This window comes from Dendrobium catenatum, unplaced genomic scaffold, assembly GCF_001605985.2.
Source record: "Dendrobium catenatum unplaced genomic scaffold, ASM160598v2 original_scaffold_103796, whole genome shotgun sequence".
Lineage (NCBI taxonomy): Eukaryota > Viridiplantae > Streptophyta > Magnoliopsida > Asparagales > Orchidaceae > Dendrobium > Dendrobium catenatum.
Window position 1 is genome coordinate 141459 of NW_021422234.1, and position 23269 is coordinate 164727.

At 34.8% G+C, this 23269-nt stretch overlaps 2 protein-coding genes across 3 annotated transcripts in view; both read left to right on the forward strand.

Annotated features, from left to right (window-relative positions):
* The first annotated feature begins 664 nt into the window (after positions 1–664).
* LOC110109110 lies at positions 665–3457 on the forward strand. Its single transcript, XM_020840024.2, has 3 exons — positions 665–1092; positions 1273–1345; positions 3134–3457. Exons 1-3 carry the CDS (start codon positions 1008–1010, stop codon positions 3192–3194), a joined length of 219 nt encoding a protein of 72 aa, XP_020695683.1. The 5' UTR covers positions 665–1007; the 3' UTR covers positions 3195–3457.
* Positions 3458–9376: 5919 nt separating this feature from the next.
* LOC110109109 overlaps positions 9377–23269 on the forward strand; it is a 25505-nt gene continuing 11612 nt past the window's right edge. The window contains exon 1 of one of the 2 annotated variants that reach the window (XR_003699637.1): positions 9377–10810. Coding sequence is in view for 1 of the 2 variants with exons in the window: in XM_020840023.2 (XP_020695682.1) it covers positions 9471–10748 (1278 nt within the window). In the remaining variant the exon portion in view is untranslated. Of the gene's footprint in view, positions 11065–23269 lie in introns of those variants that run through there. The other variant, XM_020840023.2, reaches the window with a different exon arrangement.

A 23269-nucleotide genomic window follows, 5' to 3' on the forward strand; every position in this document is an offset into this window, starting at 1 on the left:
TAAATTTGAAGTTATTATTATTCTATAGCCACTCCTATCAGTGTCAATATTCTCACTAAATAGTTAAAAAATTTCATGTCGTTAAAAATATATAATAAAATTCTAGATTTTTCCTATCAACCTGACCCTAACAATTTATTCTACAACATATCAGAAGTTAAATGATGGAAAGTTCCCCAAGCTTCATTTACTTGAATATATTATCAAAACACTCGTACAAATAACCCAATATGAAAATTGAGATAGGATAATGATAACATACCACAAACTGATCAATTTTTTCAATTAGCTTGTCGAGCGAAATCAGCTTAAGAGCACCAAAATCTACTTTCTATTTCTAAAATCTCTTTCTTTCTCTCTAGCTGGGTCTCTAAGAAATATTAATTTTAAAGTTATTTGGATAATTCAAAATTATTATTAATTTTAGTTGTACCAACACAAATGCATTTACTCTAAGTTAGCATTTATAATATTATAAGCTTTAGAAATTTGTTTTATGAAAATAATTATAAAAAATTAAATATTAGATACATAAAATTATGTATGTGAAATGTAATAATTATAAAAATTTATGATATATATGTAAATCATTATTATTATTATAATATTTAAGCTTACACGTTTTCCTTTGGGTCCAATCTGTGCGTCTGTGCGCCAGTTGTTCTGTTGATTGATTAGGCGGCCCGTCGTCTTCTTTCTTTTTCTCTTGCTTGGACTCGTAGCAATTTATCAATGCCCTCCTTCTCTGACCGGGGAAGCTCCGAAACAGCCAAAGGTCAAAGCAAGAGGAGTTCCAAGTCTTCTTCCTACTTGCTACAATCCTACCTTCTCCTCTCCTCTCTCTCTCTCTCTCTCTCTCCCCCTTTCTCTATCGCTCTATATAATAGCAGTTGTGTTGGTCTCCTCCTAGAAATTGATCTCGGCCTCTCTATTTCCTGCTGCACGTTTCTCTCCAGAAGGAATCGTGAATCGGGAGGATCGAAAGGGAATCTGTAAAGAACAAAAGGATGAATTTTGTCAGCCGGAAGATCCATCTTTACAACGTCACCATGGGCCTCTACATGCTAGATTGGTGGGAGAGATACCTATTCAGTATCCTTGTTCTTTCTATCCATCTTGTTCTCTTTAACTGCGTTCATTCTTGATTCCATTAAAAAATAGAATATCGATATTCCAGTTATATTCAACTTGGTTGCGGAAATTTTTTTTTTCTCTCTTGAAAAGAGGAAATTTTATAAGTTTTTGGGCATAATAGGTCTTAACTCGATCTAGACATATTGATCATCGTGTTGCTCTGGTTCATCTGCTACAATGGGACTCGGTCGGCCAGCGTACTCTACAACAGGTAATTTGGTGTACTTTATAGAACAAACATGTTAGTTTCGATGTGGAATTGTGAGAAAGATTTCAGGGTGCCCTAGGTAGTGAAGATTATTAGGTGAGTGTAGTTAAATTTTCTCTTTTGTACATTGGGTAGTTTGTTGTTATGTATTGATATTTCTATGGTATCCATGGAGAGCAAAAGAGAACAGTATAGAACAAAAATGATGAGTAATTTATATGAAAAGTTGGCATTTTATGATTCAGAATTTAGGCTGATGAGAAGCAGACCAACATTTAAAATAACTTTGTATCTATATGAAATTAGTTCATCTCTAAACTATCTGCTTCATTATTCATTAGATGAATCTTATCTATCCTTGATGCTTATTGATCAATAAGCTCAAATTTTGCTTGTTTGAATCCAACTGCTTGATTCTACTTCCAAACTTTTCATTTTGACTTCTGAATCAGCCTGTGCTATATGCTTTTCTTTTGAGTTCTTATGAATTCTTGAATTTGTAGAGGTTGTTTTGTATCATAGCAATGCTATTCCCAATGAAGACTAGAAGCTGCTGAGCATTTTCTCAACTTGTGCTATGTGGCATGATTAATCTGATATTTCTGAGATCTAGAAAGTTCTAGATGGCTCATTTTTAATAAAAAGGGTTTTAGTATTTATATATCTAATGCTAAATCTTTATATCTATCTATGTAACATCTTAATTTATAAATGATATAATAAATTACTAATATTAACTAACTAAATTGAAGTATTCCTCGTCATGCATATATTTTGATGTCATCTAGAAGCTAACCTGTCATGTGAGTATAAAAATTTAAACGGTAGATATATAACTACATAAGAATTCAGTGCTAAGTATATAAATTCCTTAATTTGGTTTCATCTAAGTCACTGCTGGTTCTTCTCATCCTAAAGCAGTTGTTGAAAGATCACTTATTTATGTCCTAAGATTTATTAATCTTTTGGAATGTTGAGCTCGCCTAAAACCTCAACAACAAAATTACACATTCACATCACAATTAAGGCTTCGTTTGGGACAGCTTTATACATATGTTTTTTCCCTACTTTCAAGGGATTTTTTATTAAAAAAGCAGCTTTACAAAGCCCTAAAAAAGCCGTCTCAAACGAAGCTTAAATTTAAGTGTGCTGAATGTGCACTTAAGTATTCTTTTGGGTGCATATGTTGTGAATTGAGGTGTATTCGATGCATAGCACACACTAAAATACACCTAAATACACGGAGAATGTGCGTATCTAACCACCCACAGACTTTTTTCTCTTCTAATTAACATATTACTGTTAAGGATGTCAAGGCTGTATTTTTTGTAATATCAGATCAGCTGGCAGTCATTTTTGGCAAGTAATCTGTGCAAACTCCACTTTTTAAAATATTTTAATTAGGCTTTTTGAGATCCGAAGGCACCTTACTCTGACTGTCTACGTTGTTGCTTGTTTCTGAAATACTAGATGACTTTTTTTTCTGAAATTTTCTGCTTAGTAACCTGGCAATAGAATTTGGACATATTCTCTCATTATATATCGAAATTTTCTGCTTAGTAACCAGGAAAAATGGCAATAGGAATATTAGTATATTTTGGTCAATTTATTAGACAATGCAACATACCTCTTCTGACATTGAAGTGTATTGTAGCATCCTAGAAACTATTAGGCTACCACAGCAGCTTCACTGCATGAAAGTTTATTTCTTTTTTTTCTTTTTTTGGTTCAGAAAAGCTTGTTTGAATGAAAAATATTGATTGTTTTGTTTTACATCTATTTTCCTTTCAGCCACATCAAGCCCAACTTAATGATTGGGGGGAACTTTGCAGCAGGAAACATATCATACTAGATGTCAACAAACTAGATAAGGATGATGTGTTTGAACTATTGTTAAGATGTAAGCATGCAAGCTTATGCTTCCTCAGATATCAAGACTGTCATCATTATGTTTGTAAATCTAATTAGTTCTTCTGTTATTAACAAACAATTTGTTTTCCCAGCAATGTCCTGGTGTGATAATCTATTTTGTTAATTACTTCCTGTCATGATTTTGATTTTCTGCAACTTCATCTATGAAATTTCAGAGGAATTCTCTGTTTATGATGTTATTCATTTTGTCTCTTATGTGATAATGAAAAATGCTGATGAAATTGTTTGTGAGATTCAATCTATGACTGTTTGAATGAATTAGCTTTGAGATCAGTGTTATACATGATTTATCATTCAAAATTTATATTTCAGTTATTTTAAATCAAAATAAACTATTTTGAGAGATATTAGGAATGAATTTGGGATGATTTTCAGAGTCAACTAAGAAACACCCATATTAAGGAGATTCTTGGTAGCTTAGAACTTGAGTGAACTATTATTTAAAAAAATTGGCTAAAACTTGGGGGAGTGTTTGGATTTGGGGCAACTTTTTGATTGTTTTGTTTTTCAGATCGTAATTACCCTTTTATTTGACAACTTTTTTTTTTTTTCTATTTTTTTTTATCATTTTTAAAATTTTTTTTGTAATGAGAAGCTGATTTTTACAATTAGATCTTCTACTAATGTGCTGTAAAACAACTTTCACAGCTCTAGCTATTGTTTGAAATCCTAGCGAATTACTTTTGGATTTTGCTTTTCTAGACTTACCTTCCCCCGTTTTCTATTTATCTGAAATTCCATCCAGTTAGGATATCAGATGTTTGCTAGCTACTTGTTGGATCCATATTTATTCATTGATAATATAAGATTCATACCTTCAAAGCTATGAGATTTTAGTGGATAGAAGCATGATGAAAAAAAAAAGAGGAAAGACAAGAAGTATGTTAAAGGAACCCAAATCTAAAGAGGAGCTATAAGATTTTATTATTAATGTTCATTGTATAAGAAAACATTCCAAAAGTCTAGAAAATGGCTCTTTTATGCTATATTTATAGAATTTATGTTCTATAGGAATGACAATACAAAATATAAAGCATATGTAAAAAATATGTAGACCGACAACATACATGAAATGAGTCTATGTTGATCATGTGCATGTGGACAACTATAATGATTTAGTGAAGTCAATAATTTTCCCGAAAATCAAATTGCTATAGTCATGGGCAAGTTGTTGACTTCTTGAGGAACCTGTCGATTTCTTAAGGAACTAAAAATATGTCAATGCCATTGCGCTCGCCTTTTCTTTGGATGAGTTCATAGATTTAGTTGGTTACTTGAAATGAATTCATGTCATTGTTACTGACGTGGGCAAGTTCATTTATAGATTTGAATAGTTCCTCTTGATATTAGATCAAGTAAATTGAGTTGATTTGGCTTGAAATGAATTGATTAAGCTTGAACCAGTCCTACTTAGCTTAGACCTGATTTTTTGAATATTTGATTAAACACTACTAATATTTTATGTTGGCTTTCCAAGGCACACAACCCCTCTTTTTGTCAGAAGAGTGACTAAGGCCTCGTTTGATTAGGCTTTTTTTTTTTCCGTTTCCATATTCAAACGTCGAAATCAATTAGTATTTACTGTTTGGAATCAAAGCTTAACAATAATTCCTTTTTAATAAACATCATTTTTTCGGCGGTTACAAAATTCTTTTTGTATCTGCTTCTTCGGTCACAAAACGGAGTTTCAGAAGCGAATTACTGATTTAAAATTACTTTCAAGTATTAAATAATAAAATCTCAAAAGCAGAACTCCTAAACAAACAATTTAAAATTACTTTCAAGTATTAATAAGCACTTTTAAAAATATTAGTCAAACATATCTCATTATTGAAATTCCATTTTATTGAACGGCTTTTTCTCAACCTCCTTTTCTAAAACTCCTTTTTATGTAAGCATAAACCGAATCAAACGAAGCCTAAGTTAAGTACCATCATTGCTTAACTTTTAGTGTTTCCCTTTGACCATTGCTCTAAATTTGCAATTGATTGATGCCTAATATTTGATGCTCTTCTCTTCTCACTTAACTAATGTGCCCTCCTATCCAAAGACTGACCAAGTTGGTTGCTCATAATCACCTCACTTTAAACTTTTCTTATCGACCATTGCTTTGCTCTAGCCAATATCATTTTTCAAAGTTTGTTAGCCACTAATGTCTAAAGCTCGCCTTTTTGTTCTTTTAGTCTCACTTCTTATCAAGAAAATGATCAAGCAAACATTCTATTAGGAACGGAGTAATTGAATTATTTATGTCGTATTTGTATTGATTGATAAAGATTGGTTGTATGAGTTAGGTTTAAGCTAAATTATGAGATCCAAGAAAGAATATCTAGTTATTTACCTTGAAATTCAAGATGTTTCAAGATGAAACCCAAAAGCTATGTTACCTATGTCATAATCTATGATTCAATTCAAATGATATGCCCTTTATGATATAATCCATAATAAGGCTAATATTATGTAACTCCTCCATATTCAGCATTTGGTTTAAACTGTTTCAAACCGATTGAAAAAAGATAAATCTTTGAATTTTTGAGTATTGAACACATTTGCATGTCTTTGAGAGTGTTTTAATACATGAAAAATGATTGCATGCATTATAGAATGAGTCGCAAGTGGTTGGCATGAATTTGGGCAAAATTTGAAAAATATTACTATTTGATCCGCTTCGCATTGGGTGTCCGAGTGTCTTAGTGCTGCTATAGGACCATATGTCAAATAATGACATTACAGTGCTATAGTCTTAGGTTTGAGTTTTGCACTAGCATCATAGTGCTTTGATAGTAGCACCGCAGCGCTAGACCATTAACAATACATTAAATATATTGTAAAAGCATTATTCCATTCATTTTGATTGAGTTGTCGGCTGAGTAGGAGAGAGAAAGAGAGATGTTGGAGAGAGAAAAATGGATTTTTGGGCCGTTTGAAAAAGTTGTCCAAATCAAGGTAGGTCACATTATGCATATCTCAGTTTTAAAAAATACGAAGTTTTTTTTTTAATTTCCAATTAAATTTATATTTTCATTAGTGAAAAATGTGGATAACTTTGCACCGATAAACTTTAACCACGTAATTTTTTATATGTTATAAAGATTAAGATTATGAACGTTTTGAGTATTTTCTAAAAATTTTAAACCTAATATTTTTAAAATTGTATGATTTTTATCAAATATAAAATAATATGGATGTTGAAAATAGTGTTGTAGTACAATTAATATCTTAAAATAATATTTTATAAAATTCATGATAATTTGGTTGTATTTTGAAAGTGTGAATATTGCTTAATAATATTTCATGTTGACCACTGTTATAGGAAATTGTGCAATTATGATATGCGTTCAATTGTGTTTTACCTGCTATATATAATGTGATGAAATATGTATATATCAAAAGATTACGTGGCTCTAAGCTCTTAAAGAGTATATCTCAAAAGATTGCAATACTATGAAGATTGCAGCCCCTTATATCTTCAAATTATAGCCACAAGAACATATCTTATAAACCCTAAAAATTCATATATAATGTAATTGAAAAATCTCTATTTGGAGATATAAGGGTCTACAATCTTTTGAGATTATGTTTATGTAAGAGAATATTTTGATGCTTATAAGATATGTTATAGTGGCTATAAGCTATGTTCTGGTGCCTATATATATCTGTTATGGTGCTATAATCACAAAATGTAGTCATAAGAGGCTAAAATTCTTTGAGATTCTATCAAGTTTTGGGAAAACAAAAAATGCAACTGATTTGAAATTGATACGAATTGTTCTGTGATATGAATTTTAGTTTATTTAATTGCTCAATTTTAGTATTTAAATATTTGAATAACTGCTAAGCTTTTAGTATTGTACAATGATTTATTATACTACATTTAACTACTTTTAAATATTATGAAAAATGTTTAATAAAAGAATTTTGAAATTTAGATCCCTTTGTGTGGCATGCTGAGTATGATTTTCCTTATGATTTTCAAGATCTAGGAAAAGGAAGGAGCTTGTTAATTAATAGTTTCAGAATTTGATCGGAGTTGGTAGATATTTCTTTTATTGATTTTTGTACAGTCATAACTAGTTTTTTATTTAGTTATGTAACATTTATTTGTAGTCATGTACTGTTATATATACATTTTGATGAAATGAAAGCAATCTTGTGGAGGAGTTGGATTTCCTGTTACAGCTCAACATGGTAGAACATATCCTGGTCGGGTTGGATTGTGACATATTCAACCATTGTAGTTATGCCTACAACCTCAAAAATAATGACATATGCTATGACCATTTTTCTTTTTATTCCATGGTTGATAGTCTACATGCAATGTTATATGTAGATTCCTATAATGTTCAATGATTAATATGCTCATTGCTTCATTTCCCTATTGTGTTTACCATTATTTAGAACTACAATGTATCAACTAAGTTATATATTTTTATATAATTAGGATTACTTTTAAAGATAGTTTTTGATGGACTATGTTAGGAAAGTATTTGGAAGTAGTCTTTAGATCAGGCATATGTATAATTATGATAGATGTATGATTCCAAACATTCAAATGTATTTTAAAAGATGATCACATGTTAGATGCAATATTTCTAGTTATGTTTATTCATATGACTATATGCATATGGAAAAATTTATCTATGTTGTAAATTTATGATTTAATGTCTACTTAATGAATTTGGAATACTTATTTTGGAAAAAAATGTTTTAAACTATGATGTGGATTTTTTAAGTATGTATAAAATTTTCAATCTTATCTAACCATTCGTTCCCCCCTTAGGACTTTGAACTCCCAAGCTAGATTATGATAGTAGCATTGCACGACTTTTAATATTTCAAATCAAAATTGCTCAGTGCTTGCCAATGATGATCATGTGTCCTCTTTTAAATATCAATGTATGATGCTCATCTCCTCGTTGAGCTCATCTCATATTTCATCAAGAAAATGAACAAACTAATCGTTCACCCTCATCAAATTTTTAGATTTTTATTGTCAATTATTACTTGATGATATGTAATGATTGATGTTTGTGTCTATTAATTACTATTATTGAACACCCATTTTCTTAATCCCATGATCTCACCTCTCATAGGAGAATATTAACTTTAACACCTATTATCTTTTGGATGCCTGACATTCCTCTTAACAATCACTCGATACTTGCTAACAATTAGAGTGAAACATAGGTAATGAACAATATTAGACTATATTATGATTTAATACCATATAAACATGCATTATGATGAGAGAGGGGAGAAAGTCAAGGGGTGATTGAAAAACCTAGGTTAAGTGATACTCAAAAGGCTAAAGAGAAGAAGATGTTACTAGAGCCAATCATGATAGAAAACAACACACTAGAGTATCTAGAATCGATTGAAAGTCTTCCACAATGTTTAAAACAATAAATTCAATAACTTATGCTTAATATTTTGAACTTTAACCTTTCCCACATAATGTTTGGTTGGTCAAGTGCACCAAAAAGCCTTACGAAATGTAAAGTGAGATATACTTGCATAGTATTTTTAAACTGTTTTATTCATATGTTTGATGTACAATTTAATTCTCTAAGTAATATTAAATATGTCATCTTACTTATTTTTATTGTATATTTTTTGTTAATGATGCTAGTTCGTATCACATTTTTTTTTTCAAGTTTTTCATTATATTATCGGAGAAATTATTCTGTGCGGACGCCAAACAAAACTCAACGTCTGGATGCTGCAGTACCGAGCGGTATCAAGCCGCTGTATTGAGCAGTACCAAGACGCGCTACAATAAAAAGATGACATGACTCATTCTGATTACTCTCCGGATGACGTTCAACATCCACACAAAATAAATTTTCTTATTATATTCGAGGATTTTAGATGCACATATCGTTAGTCCTATCGATGGCCTACCACTGAGATCTCATCCTTGCATTCACCATAAGATCCAATAATGTCTTTTATTATGACATCCCATCATTTTGAATGTCCTTCATGGTGAGATTTTATCATGATAAGAGAGGGGTCAATTGAGTGATATCTTAAATAAATATTAATTTAGATATTAAATATGTAATATAAGATAGTAGTGAGTGTTATTGTCTAAGTAAATCCCCAAATATAAGATATTGTGGTCTGCGGACTGCGAGTTCAGAACCAGTCGACTCGAGCTAAAGAATCGGACGTTGAAGCCTTCAAGTCACCTTACATGGCCGGGCCTGCAGCCGGCGGCCGGTCGTCGTCGTCGATGGCCGTCCTACGTCAATCCATGTCATCCTTCTTCTCTTCACTCCCCGTTCTTCTCTTGGTATCGCTTCTCCTCTTTTCCCTACGCTCCGCTCTTCTGGCCGGAACCCTTCGCCTCTCCTCCCTCCCTGATACCGATCCCCTACTCCGATCACTCCTTTCCCGTCTCTCTCCTCCCTCTTCATCTTCGTCTTCGCCCACCTCATCCTCCTCTAAAACCCCTCGTTTGTTCCACCTCTCTCCTGCCGTGCCCCTCGCTGACGACTTTTTCTCATCTTCGCCGTCACTCGGTCGCCGTTCCTCACCCAACTCATCCTTTTCCTCCCCGATCTATATCTTCCTCTCCTTAAATTCTAGTGCTTTGGCTAGGGTTGGGATTCGCCCTAAGTACACCCCTGACCCACCCTCCCGCATCCTCTTCTCTCTCTCAGATTCGGAGAACGCCTCCCAAGAAGAGGCCGATCGGGCTGCAAAAGGCTTCTCATTAGGCAAGGACGGACTCCAGCTTGTCCATCTCCTCTCCCTTCTCTCCTCCGCCCACGCGGTCGCTATCCTGGGATTTATCCTCTGCTATGCCACTGCTTTTGGTGTTGTTTTCTATTGCGTTGCCTGTAACATGCTCTCCCGACCCGTACCGTCTCTCACCCAGGCCCTTCGGTATGGCGCAAGATTAGGAGTCCGGCGCCTCGTCGGGTTCGTATTCTTGAAGTGGGCCATCAGGGACGCGCTGGTTCAGCTCCTCTGCATCTGGTTCTTTGCCAACGTCGAGGACCAGAACAAGCTATTCAAGCTCTTCATCAAGGTCAAGCTCATGCCCTTCTCCTTAACCGTGTTGTCCGGGAATGAAGATACTGAGCTTCCTGGGTTTCTGTTTGTTTGGGGGCTATTGGACTTGGCGGTGTCCATGATTCTCGTTTTGGTGCCTTGGATTGTTGTTGTGGATGATATTAGAAGGACAGGGCAAGAAGTGGTGAAGGAAGGGGTCTTTCTGGTGACGTTAGTCACTAGACAGTGTATGTGGATGAAATGCTTAGAGATAGCCTTGAGCGGAAGGCTGGGGAGGTTGCTTCTTTCTGCATTTGCTGGAAGAAGATTTGCTATGTGGGCTCAGGCAATGCTAGAGGTTTATTTCATGGTGGTCTGGTTGGTTGTGTACTTGGAGGCACGAAGAAAGGACTGCGAATTAGGGGGTAGGAGATTTGGAAGGGAAGAGCTGGAGCGGTGTATTGACAGGCTCTGATGACGGTGCTGATGGCGAGAGAGGGTTTTCTGATTGTAGTTAGTATCATGCAATTTGCAGAGGTATTAATTAAATACCATTTTGATTACTTACTTACAATTAGTCTTGTTTTACCTTGACACTCTTGTTACTTCCGTATTGCTTGTTTCTTTATTGGGGGAGTCATGAATTTGTATGTACAGTTTCACAACTAATAGATTCCATGTAGATTTTGAAAGTGTTTGGATGTTTTATGGTTATATGTGATCCACGCATCATGTAAATAAAATGAATGTCGTTGTTTCTCACATATTATCAATTTCAATATTTTATTTTATGTAGATTTTCATGGTTTATAATTACTTATGATCCCGTTTGGTGCACAAAGCATGCCATTAAGTGGTTGTTCTTTTGATAATTATATTCTGCTATCTTCACCATTCCTTTTATTTTTAGATTACAATCTATATGCAACTGAAATTTTGATGATACAAATTTTTTACTGCCAAAACTGAACCTCTCATGGTAGTGCTTTTCCCTCCTGGTTCCTAGCATAGTTGTTGTCATGGATTTGTCTCCATTTGTGAAGGTGTTCTACACCAAGAAATGACTTTTCTTGTCAACCTTCTTTTAAGATGTGAGAATACATGAATTTGTTGAGCTCTTTATGACGATGTGTTTCAACTTGGTAAGTTTCACTGTTAGTTGTTGTATATTTTAATTGGAAAGTTGGTATTTTACTTATTTTCTCATTGCATTGATATTACCCAATCAACACAGTCGTTGACATTTTGAAGTCCTGGATGAAAAAAATGGAGGGATGCGTTAGATAGTCGTCAACTAGCATAAAATTTGTCGAATAATCATGACATGAATTCTTTAATACATTGTGTTAATGCTAAGGTGTTCCCTGGAAGCGATGCGCTGTGTGGCCTGAATACAATAAAAAGTGTGCACGGTTGCTACACCGGGGCTTGGGTGTCATGTTAAATAGGCAATAGTCCCCACATCATGGATGGATGTGGGAAAATAAGCAAGTCCATGAAACTAAAATTAGGATATGAATTTTGGTTTTTTTTACAACAAATTAATGGATTTGATAGATTTTATGATTCATAGAAAGATAAATATTCAATGTATTCAGAAAACTAAATGGATTGGAGAGAAGGCTAAGGAGATTGATAATTTAAGATTTAAATTATGATATTTTGGTAGGAGTCATATTAGAAATGACGGTGTGATTAAAAATAGGAATTTGAAGGATAATGTTGAAAAATTTGTAGAATTGAAGATAAAATTATACTTTTAAAGATTTTTGTTGATGTTATGATTATTAATATTATAAGTGCTTATGCTCCTCAAGTTGACTTAGAAGAATTAATGTAATCTTGAAGAAAGAGTTCTTATTGGAGGAAATTTAAATGAATGTGTTGGTAGAGAGGTAGATGATTTTAAAAACATTCATGGTGACTATGAGTTTGGAGTGACTAATGAAGGTGGTAAGACTACATTAGATTTTTGTATATATTATGATTTTGTAATTGCTAATGCTTTATTTAAGAAAAGAGATGAATATCTAATCACTTATAAGAATGTATATACTATATAGTAAAACTCAGAATAATTATTTTCTTATAAGAAAAATAGATAGTTTAGATTGCAAAGATTGTAAAGTTATTTTGAGTGAAGGTTTATGTACTCAACATCGCTTATTAGTTTTGAACGTTAAGATGAATATGCAAAATATGAAAAATAAAATAAAACGTTGTTCTAGAATTAAATGGAGGCATTTAAAGAATAATAACAAAAATATTTTTGAGAGTAAGTTTCTAGATCTTAAGATTTTGTCTATGTATGAGGAAACTAATGTTATATGTGAAAAAATAGTTAGTAATATTAAATTTGTTACAAAAGATGTGCTTAGAGTGTAAAAGTGAAAAGCTATTAATAATAAAAATAGTTGTTGGTGGATTCCAAATGTGCAAAAAAAATAAAAAAAAAAACATAAGAAGATTTATTATAAAAAATTGGTTTTGATGTAAAAATTCTAATAATTATGAGAAATATAAAGATACCCTTAAAGAGTCTAAGAAAACAGTATGCGATGTAAAGATTTTAGCTTTAATAATTTATATAATAGATTAGATACTAAAGAGGACGAAATATATATGTATAAATTAGTCAAACAAAGAGATACGAATAATAAATATTTATTTTAAGTAAAGTGTATCAAGGATGAGAATAAAAAAAATGCTTTTATTAGAAGAGTATATTTAACAAAAAGTGGATGAGATATTTTATTAAACTTTTCAATGAAGACTGTGAGAATACGATTGACTTTAGTGACCTTAGCATCCTAAAAGAAAATAAATATTTTTGTTTTTATCGGCATATTTAGTTAAATCAAAGTTAGAGAGATTTAAAAAAAATGAAGTGTGAAAAAGCTATTGGACCTGATGATATTCCAATAGAGGTGTGAAAATGCTTAGGTGATGAAGGAATTTTCTAACTTACTAAACTTTTTAATATTATTTTGAAGACTAAAAAGATGCCAGATGAGTGAATAATGAGTGTGTTGGTTTCTATTTTTAAGAATAAATGTGATGCACAAGTTTGTGTGAATTATAGAGGAATTAAGTTAATGTATCATACTTTTAAAACTGTGAGAGTGAGTTATGGAGCATAGGTTATGACATGATACTAATGTTTCTCAAAATCAATTTGGATTCATGCCGGGTAGATGTACTATAGAAGCTATATATTTATTGAGAGGTTTGATGGAGAAGCATAGAGAGAATAATGATGATCTTCATATGAAATTTATTGATTTAGAGAAAACATGTGATAAAGTTGCAAGGAAAGTGCTATGGAGAGTTCTAGAAAAGAAAGAGTTTAATAATGCTTATATTCAAGTCATTAAGGATATATATGTAGGAGCTGTTATTTGTGTTCAAACACAAAGTGGTTTGACCAAGTATTTTTTTTGATATTTTTATTGGATTACATCAAGGATCAGCCTTAAGTCCATATCTTTTTTACTTTAGTCATGGATGTTCTCACTAGACATTTGTAAGAGGTTGTGCCTTGGTGTATGCTTTTTGCTGATGATATTCTTCTTATTGATAAGACTAGAGAGAGAGAGTTGAAGGTAAATTTGAATTATGGAGGTCTACCTTAGACTTTAAATATTTTCGTTTGAGTATATCTTAATTTGAATATATGGAGTGCAATTTTAGTAGTAATAGATCTAGTGGGAGATTGTGACTTTGGGCGATCAAGTCATTAATAAGAGCACACTGATAGGAAATAAGTGCATGAGCCGAGAAAACTTTGGTTGAAATTTAGAATTTTTGCAAGATTCAAGCAGATTTTGAGATAAATTCTTTGTCAAAACACTAGGGAAATTTGATAATAGATGAAAAGTAGAAGAAAATAAGCAAGATATAATGGATCTTCAATGGAATAAATCAGGAGCTGACCCTGATTTTGGGCTGGCTGGACCGGTCCATCTTGGACCAGTCTATCATACACGTTTTTTATATCTTGGGTATATTGTTCAGAGTGATGATGAAATAAATGGGGATATTATTAGCATAATTCAAGTAGGATGGTTAAAATTGAGGAATGAATTGGGCTTGTTGTGTGATAGAAAAGTGCCTCTCAAACTTAGGAAAAAATTTGTTAGACCGATCCATTGGACCGGTCTAGCCGGTCCATATGGGACCGGCTCACGGAGACATGAGGCAGAACCTATCAGCCTTTGGTACGCGGGATCCAACCGCCCGCTTGCTACAGAACCGTTTAGGAAGAATTTTGAAGGAAGTTTAGGAGGGAAATTGAATGTAGGGATTGTTTAGGGATTTCTTTTTGACTTGTATGCATTAAATAGTTTGTTTTTCTAGGGTTACGATATCTTGAATTTGGCTGAAATTTGAGATTTTTTTTGATTTCTTTGGGCTCTAGTGGCGTCTAGAGATTGGGAGAGAACGATCCTCCTCTAGAATAGAGGATCAATTGTATCTTATTATTTTCCTTTTCTATTTCATCAAATAATATAAATTTCTACTGTTTTCCTGGTTTTGTGTGGATTTTTGTGGAGAGTTTTCACTATTTTCCGAAGATTGATAGAAAATACTTGAGATCTATAAGTGTTCCCTATCAAATTGGTATTAGAGCAAATCTTGGGATCGTTTGTGGGTTGTTTTTGCAAATTCCAGCGGCTGTTCTTGGGTCATTAAAGAATGAAAGCGCTGTTTTTCGAAGGGAAAATTCAGATTTTTGTGTCACAAAAATTCGGAGAACAATGGCTGCCAAAAAAGTGGACGCTTTGGAGGAGAGATTGGAAGGAGAGAAACGAAATCAAAACCACGGTGGACATAATTTCTTCAATGGAAGGGCAAGTTGCGGACTTACGAGAGATGATGAAGAAGTTGTTAGAATTCCACAATCAATTGGCAACTCCTGTAGTGAGAGGGCCAGAAGGACATAATATAAATTCTAAAATTTGTAAGGATGAAGAAGAGGTAGAGATTGTAGAGGGAGAAAGGAGAAAACCCCATCTGGAGCCTTTCTAGAGGGAGGAGGGGTTTGGGGGGGGGGGGGGGGTAATAGAGGAGATAGGTTTGGGGAAAGGCATGGGTATGGAGTGCAGGAGAAACGGGGCACTGATTGAGAATGTAGGGAAGGAAATTATGGTCGTGAGGGGCTGATTTTGAAGGGAGGAGAGGGGAATTAGAAGGAGGTTATGGGTATGAAAGGGGAAGGGAAGATTGGGAGACTTGGGGGGGGGGGGGTTGAACGCTTGGGAAAGGGAAAACTATGGAGGAATGAGGGGAAACAGGGGGAGATCAGAAGGTGAGGAGGTTGAAGATGCCTATCTTTGAGGGGGAGGATGCGTATGGGTGGATCTATAATGTGGAGAGGTACTTTGCTATTAATGGGCTAATGGAAGAGGAGAAGCTGACATCAGCAGGCTTATGGTTGGAGTGGAATGCACTTGCATGGTATCAGTGGAGAGACCAGATGAGACCTATCAGAAATTGGAGGGAATTCAAAGACTGCATAATAGAACGTTTCCAAACTGATTTGGGAGGGAATTTCTATTAGTAGTTCTTTGCTCTGACATAGGAGGGATTAGTAGTAGACAACCAGGAGCAGTTTGAGCACCTAGCCAGTAGGGTGGAGTGATTATCATATACGGTATTGGAGGGGAACTTCATGAAGGGGTTGAAGGTAGAGATCAGAATAGCAGTGAAAGTTCTAATGTCTCGTGACTTGGGGGAGGCCATGAAGTTGGCACAACGGGTGGAAAATTAGAAGAATCTAGAGAAGGGAGCTAGGAGCAGCAGCTCAAGAGGCTATTATAGAACGACGACCACTCTTCTAGCACCCAAAGGGCCTGCATTAGGCAATATTAATGAGACCACTATGGAGAAGCCAGTAGGAGGAGGGAGTGGGGAAAAATTCAAGAGGCTGATAGAGAAGGAGATATAGGAGAAGAGGACAAAAGGGCTATGTTTCCGGTGTGATGAGAAATATACTCCAGGGCAAAGGTGTAGGGATCGAACTCTTCAGGTTCTCACTGTCTGTGATGACGAGAAACTGAGGGAGGTGAGAGAGAGATAGATGACAAGTTGTATCTGGATGTGGCGGATGTCTCCCTAAATTCAGTAGTAGGATTCACTTCGAATCATAGATGAAGGTGAAGGGTGAAATAACATGCATGGAGGTGGTAGTATTGATTGATAGTGGGGCTACCCATAATTTTATTTTTACTCAGGTCATCAATTAACTGGGAGTGAAATTGGTGAACATGATGGTGAGACTTGCAGTGCTTTATGGTGCAGAATGTTGGTCATTAAAAGAGAAACATAATATTTAGTTAAGGGGTGCAGAGATGAGGATGCTTAGGTGGATTAGTGGATTTACTCTTATAGACATAATACGAAATAAGCATATACGTGAAAAGGTTGGAGTAGCTCTCCTCTAGTGGAAGATAAGATTATAGTCACCTTAAATGGTTTGATCACATAAAATGGCAGCCTTCCGATGACCCAGATAGGAAAGTAAATGTATTAGATTTGATTTATATTAAAAAAAGGTAGATGTATACCTAAAAAGATTTGGTTAAAGAATATTAGTATTAGAAATGACATTTCTTTATTAGATTTAAATGAGAATTTGACTCCTAACATGACACAATGGAGAAAAAAGATTCAAATGGCTGACCCCATGTAGTGGGATAAAGGCTTGATGTTGTTGTTGTTGTAGTAGTGATATTACCCAACCATTTTAGAATGGAAGAGATCATAAATATATTAAGTATTTTTCGTTAAATGTGCTCTTACTTAGCTGTTCTTGTTTTGACATGAACTAACTTAATAATGTTGACCTAAAACCTCCAACTCGACTCAACCACCGACCCAATACCCATGATCGACCCCTACGACTCAATGGCTCCCACGTTCGCCACAAATCACTGCCCACGTCCTCCCTTATACACTCAAAATAGAAGCCCTCTCGCATTGGCACACTCTCAGAACTGAAGAGGAGGATTTTTGACTTACCTTTACTCCTGCCTGTGCTCCAACATTCGAAACTAAGTAGCACTTTCCTTCTCTTCCTTCGACAATTGCAAGAAAAGCCGAAGCCCCATCTGATTTCCCTTCTCCATCGAGCAAGCCGACCCTTGACCATCCGCCAACTCTCCTTATCCCGCCTAACTCCTCTGCTCCCATCGAACCAGACCCGCCGTCGTGCCTAGCCTCACCGACCCGACTCTGACCTCTCTATCTGCCTCCGGCATGACCAGCCTCCGGCTCGACCTAGTCGCCGACGCTTGCACCCGACGCTTGCCTCCGACGTGTGATCAAGCTCTCCGATACATGCCCGATTGGGCTTCTATATATTAATATATATATATATATATATAATATATATATCTTATATTATATATTATATCCCCCCCCCCCCCCCCCCCACCCCCCCCCCCCCCCCCCCCCTCCCTGCCTCACACCCCGCAGCCTACGCTCGAGCTAAACACACGGATCCGCGCTCGCAACTGGCACCCTGTTGGCCTACTCGCATCCGCAGGTCTGGTTTGGGTCAACTTGAAAATCCATGGATTAGGTCAGGTCAACCTTAAAAACCCGACAAGTCGGGGGTCGGGAATTTATGACTCGTTGCCTAGTCGGGTAGGATTTGGGTCAAAGCAGATGAAAGCGGGGTCAAATTTCAGTTGGATCCAAACCCAACCAGAAAACCCATTTTGACACTCCTATACACATTAATAAGTTAACATAAAATAACATCTTAGTATGTTATTTAAATGATCATGAATATGACGAACAATAATTATCCTAGACAATTGAAATTTTTAATCATTCAAATCATGTAATATTAATCTAATTTGATGATATTCATTAACTAATCTTAACAGTATAATCGTGCTTCTTATTGCTCGTAATTCTATCCCCAATGTTCTTGTTTATGTTAAATAAATAGAATTGTCTATTAAGTTTTCATGTCAAACACATCTGTCGTAAGCACTGTTTTTAGCAAATTCTATTGTTTACTTGGTGGATCTTCATGTGAAGGAAGAGTCATTCAACATAATTAATTTACTAATTTAGCACTTGAGTTTAAGTTGTAGTCCATTTTTTAAGAGTTTAGACTTCATTTGAATTTTGAATAGTTTTATTGCATATGTAGTTAGTTTATCTTTCTTCACTTTCCTAATTAGTTTATGCTTTTTGTTTTCCTTGGTAAAATATTGTCAAAAGGGCAAATATTGATACATATAAAACTTTTTTTGTTTATGCTTATATTTATATTATTTTCTTACTATTATTCATATAAATGAAACAACTTCTCATACACGCAAAACTGCTATATTTTATATTAGACTTGGAGTTTTAAATCTTTTCATTATGTCCTTATGTAGACTATAGGTATATCACCTTCTTGAAAGAGGGTGAGGCAAAAGTAATAGAGTAAAATGATAAAAATCTCATAACAAGCTCTAAGGCTTCCCATGAAAAAAGGATAGGAGCCTTTAAGCACACAGCAAGAGAAACAAATGTAAAATGCAGGAAAACTTTCATTAACACCAATAACAATCCAAGCATCTTTAATTTTCATTGCATCCGCCTTATTCTAAATGAAGAAAACAGGTAATAAAAATATCATAACCCTTAAAGGATGGATAGTAAATACAAGCAATCATAAAGAGAAACTAATTACAAAGTCTCAATAAAGATAACATAACTAAGAAGACAAAGAAGTGTAGAGATCATATTGCTGGATCATTATCAAACTCACTCCAACACACCCCACCCACCAACAAGAATACACACACATAGAATCCGAAGTCATAGCTTTGCAATCAAATGTCAAATTTCATAATTTTCCACTAAAAATCTCAGTCTTTGTTCCTAAAAAGGGAAAAAAAAAAAAGGTCACCTTTCACTCCCATATCCTCACTTACGCTCATCTCAAGCTCAATGCCAGAAATTCGAGAAGAAGCAGTTAACTTTTGTTCAGATCACAACATCATCCAAGAACAAAAATTGTTTGAGTACTTAGGAAATGTTGATGTGCGAACATGTTAATTGATTCTTGGTTTATATCAGTGTTGTATGTATGTGTAATTGAGATGAGGGCCATTAATTAGATTGCATCACTATTAACCTTCGTTTAAACCAAACAAAAATTTTATCAGGAAAATGAGTCAAAAACTCAGTCCATTTAAGGTTTGATTAAACCTTAAATTGGTAAATTATCAGTGGGCTCCAAAAATTCCTCTTGCGGGCGCTAGTCTCTTCTTATTTTGTTTGTGTGATGACAGCGGAGAGTTTAGCAGATTTAGGGTCCGGGTGATTTTTAGAAGGCGGATTGGGTTTTAGAAAGACACTGCCAAGAGATTTCGCCCTCATTTTGTGATGACTTTATAATCTGAGTTCTAGTTTCTTATAGGCACAAGCCCTATAGTCTAATTACCCCTCTCGGTATGAGAGAGAAACTTTCGATAAAGACTATTTTGTTAAAGATATCGTATTAGGTTATAAATCCAGTGTATAATAGCAACAGTTTAAGGGTTTGAATTTTGGATATGAACTTTGGAGTTTGAGATTTAAAATCTATCACCTAAAACATAAGACTGGTGATGAGGGGGAATGAAACGAGCTTCGATCAAGACCATGGTTCCATCGTCCCGGGCTGTCATGTTCCCTAGTCTACTTAGTCAAGGAGGTGATCGACCCAACCTGACAAAAGGTACCTTATCGGCAGCTATGGTTGCTTCGTCCATGAATACTAGTAAACCTGAGTTGGTGTTTTTCTAAGGAGAAGAGATCTGAATCCACTTAGCTGACAGAGGGTTTCATGCCTATCGAATATACCCTATTATTCATTACTCAATGATTTTAAAGGTTGGGAAATACGGGCTTTAGAAGGCCCGTGATCGTAATATAATGGTACCATTTTGCGGCAAAACCACCAATCAGAGGACGGTTGTGACATCCCTAATGGCAAGAGACTATTTGAGGACGATCTTAGTGATACACCAGACACACATTCATTCTTTGTGATGCTAAAGTTATTTCAAATTTATCAACCTGACAAACGGTTGCGGGATGTGGATGAGTTTTAATTTTTAGACGATAGATTTCATTTTGGGTGTTTAGACTTCTTATTGAATTGAGATCCCCATTGAGATTTCCCGTCAATGCGGTCATCATCAGGGTGATATTAAATAACTTATATTTTCGTGGAATTTTGAGGACATTTTATGATTCAAGTCAAGTCGACTCCAGTCCTTTCAAAGAGGAGGATGAAGCTTGAATATTTAACCCACGTAGCATTCTCAACATTGGCGTTTAGAAATTTAACGCATTTGTCGAACACATGCGGGATTATGTTTAATTGAAAATAATATGTTATATTAGTGCAGCACTTGATCCGCGCAGCATTCTCAGATATTAATGTTTGTAAACTTTAACACATTTATTGGAGCACATGCAGGGTTGTGTTTTAACATATAGATTAGAGTTATCATAACGATATAGTCTCTATTCTGCTTGTATAAATGTTGCGGAATCCAGTGGCTTTTTGGGAAATATTTATTCAATAGGCACTAAGAAATTTGTATTTTGTCTTGTGAGTTAACACCATTTGACATGAATTTTCTATTGCTTCTTTGCAGGCTAATTGTGATGCACTACGAATCCCCTACTCCTGCTCACAGGATGAATTACAGACTGCATTAGTTCCCTGATACTATCCCTAGACAGACTGGATTTATTTTGTACTCGCCCATTCCTGTAGCATAATCATAGTGGGCACTAAAATCTTTACTCCTATTTACAAGTGAATTGTAATGTGTTGTATTTTGCCTTTGGATCGAAGGAATAGCTTTTAAGCTCTAACCACCATGAGGGAACGCCTAAAATATGGACAAATATTTTTTGATATGAAAAACAGCAAATGCAGCAAATTTTATTTTAACGTTAATTTTATGACTTAAAATAGGCAAACTCAATTAGAATAAGTATCAGCTTTGCTGGTAACATTATTTCAATCAGCTCCTTTACAAGAGTTCCCAATCAGGGCCCAATAATGCCTGTGAAGGCAAATCATCATGATACTTCTCCAGCTTGCTATACTTGAACAGCCTAACCTTGAAAACCTTGCAACTTAGCATTCTCTTTTAAGTTTTTATAATTTTGTGATGTCACACAGGTTTTTTAATTTTTCAGGCCCTTTTTGCGGTGAAAGCCTTTCCAAACTAAACAATTTTCCTTAGTGTTTGGGTCAATAAAAACCAGCTGAAATGAAGACTGCGAACAGTTAAATACTTTCATCTGAGATAGATTATAAAGATTGACTAGATGATGATACAGACTCCATCTGATAAGCAATAAATTCATCATAAAAGCTTTCATAACTTTTTCCTGTAGAAACTGAGCAATTTAACCCTTCACCTTCAGCTGTCAGTGTTCCCTTCAACTTATCAGGAGTATCTTTCTCGCTTAATAACTTATGTTATTTAGAAAATGTAGCTTGGTTCGGATCTTCAACAAAATAAACATTAGATTCTGCTCATGCCAATTACAGTTTTATCAGCAACATTCTCTTAAGATCTAATTTTGAAATATTGGAAACTTCGGTGACATCTTCATCCTCAGAAATAAAAGGACTTCTCACTTCACTGCTATCCAAGTTCACAATAATGGCATTATTTTTTCATAATGTCCATCACATTCTCACGCTTCAAAGATATATCTTCTACAAAAATAGTTAACTTCATATCCTCACAAGGTGAGAGTTCTTCATTTAAGGCAATCCCCTCAGCCCAAAGATATATCTGAGAAGAGTGCTACATCAAGCTCGTCATCGATTTCATTCTCCATATCATGTATCAAATTATCAAGCATCTTCTTAAGGTGTTCACCAAAAGCATCAACACATCTGGAAGGATTCTTAGCAAAGTCATTCTCCATACATAACTCCTCAACTTGATGAGGTAAATTTTCAGCCCAGGACAAGCCTTTACGAGTAATTCCCATAAAGTCTCCATAAGGGGTTCCTTTTGCTGCTTGCCCTTCATCATTATCATCTGTTACAATTGATGAGACCTTATAATATCTTTCACGCTTTGGAAGAACTTTCTTAACTTACATGAGAGTCTTTTATCCAACTGAGATGAAATCAAACTAATTTCATGCTTCAAACGTTCATCCCAGCTATCCTCAATCTTTGATGCAAAGTCATTGGCAGGCTCTACATACTCAAAGTCATTCGTGCCATCAGTTTCAATAAAAGAGAGAATGATTGCTGAATTCTTCTTCTCTATTGAAGATGTTCAAATTTTCACAATTTCGTGAGTTTGATATAAGTGGATTTATGATTTGCAAAATCGAACCTCCCTCCACATGGATTATATGATTTAATTAATTTTTAAATTAATTAAATTTTATTTAATTATTTGAAATGATAAAATTTTGTGTTGACATTCATGGGAGTTTCTTATTTTTTTTAAATTTCGACAACATCCCGACGTCCCCTCCCCGTGAAGGGAGGTAGAGGAGGGCATTGCCCTTTGCTCGAACTCAGCCGGATCAAATCAACGACGAGGAGTGTGGAAGAGCGAATTGATCATGTTAATAGTCTTCAATGATCCTTGTTGCGCGCAACTTGTGGATTACGTGACTTAATTTAATTTTAAAAGATATTTTAATCCCCTCGAAAATCCGACAGCCTTCCAACACCCCCTCCCCTCACGGGGAGGTTGGGGAGAACACTTACCCTTTTGGCTGGACTGAGCCAGATCAAATCGACGGCGAGGAGTTCGGGAGAGCAAACAATCCCAATATACTCTTCGATCCACTCAGTCAGATCATATCGACAACCGAGGGCTTTGGGGGATTCAAATTTCCCGTGCTATGGTACCTGTTTGAAAATCTCTTCTCCCTTTATTTTATTTATATATAAATATAATCATTTTAATATATATATATTATATATAATTATATATATATATATAT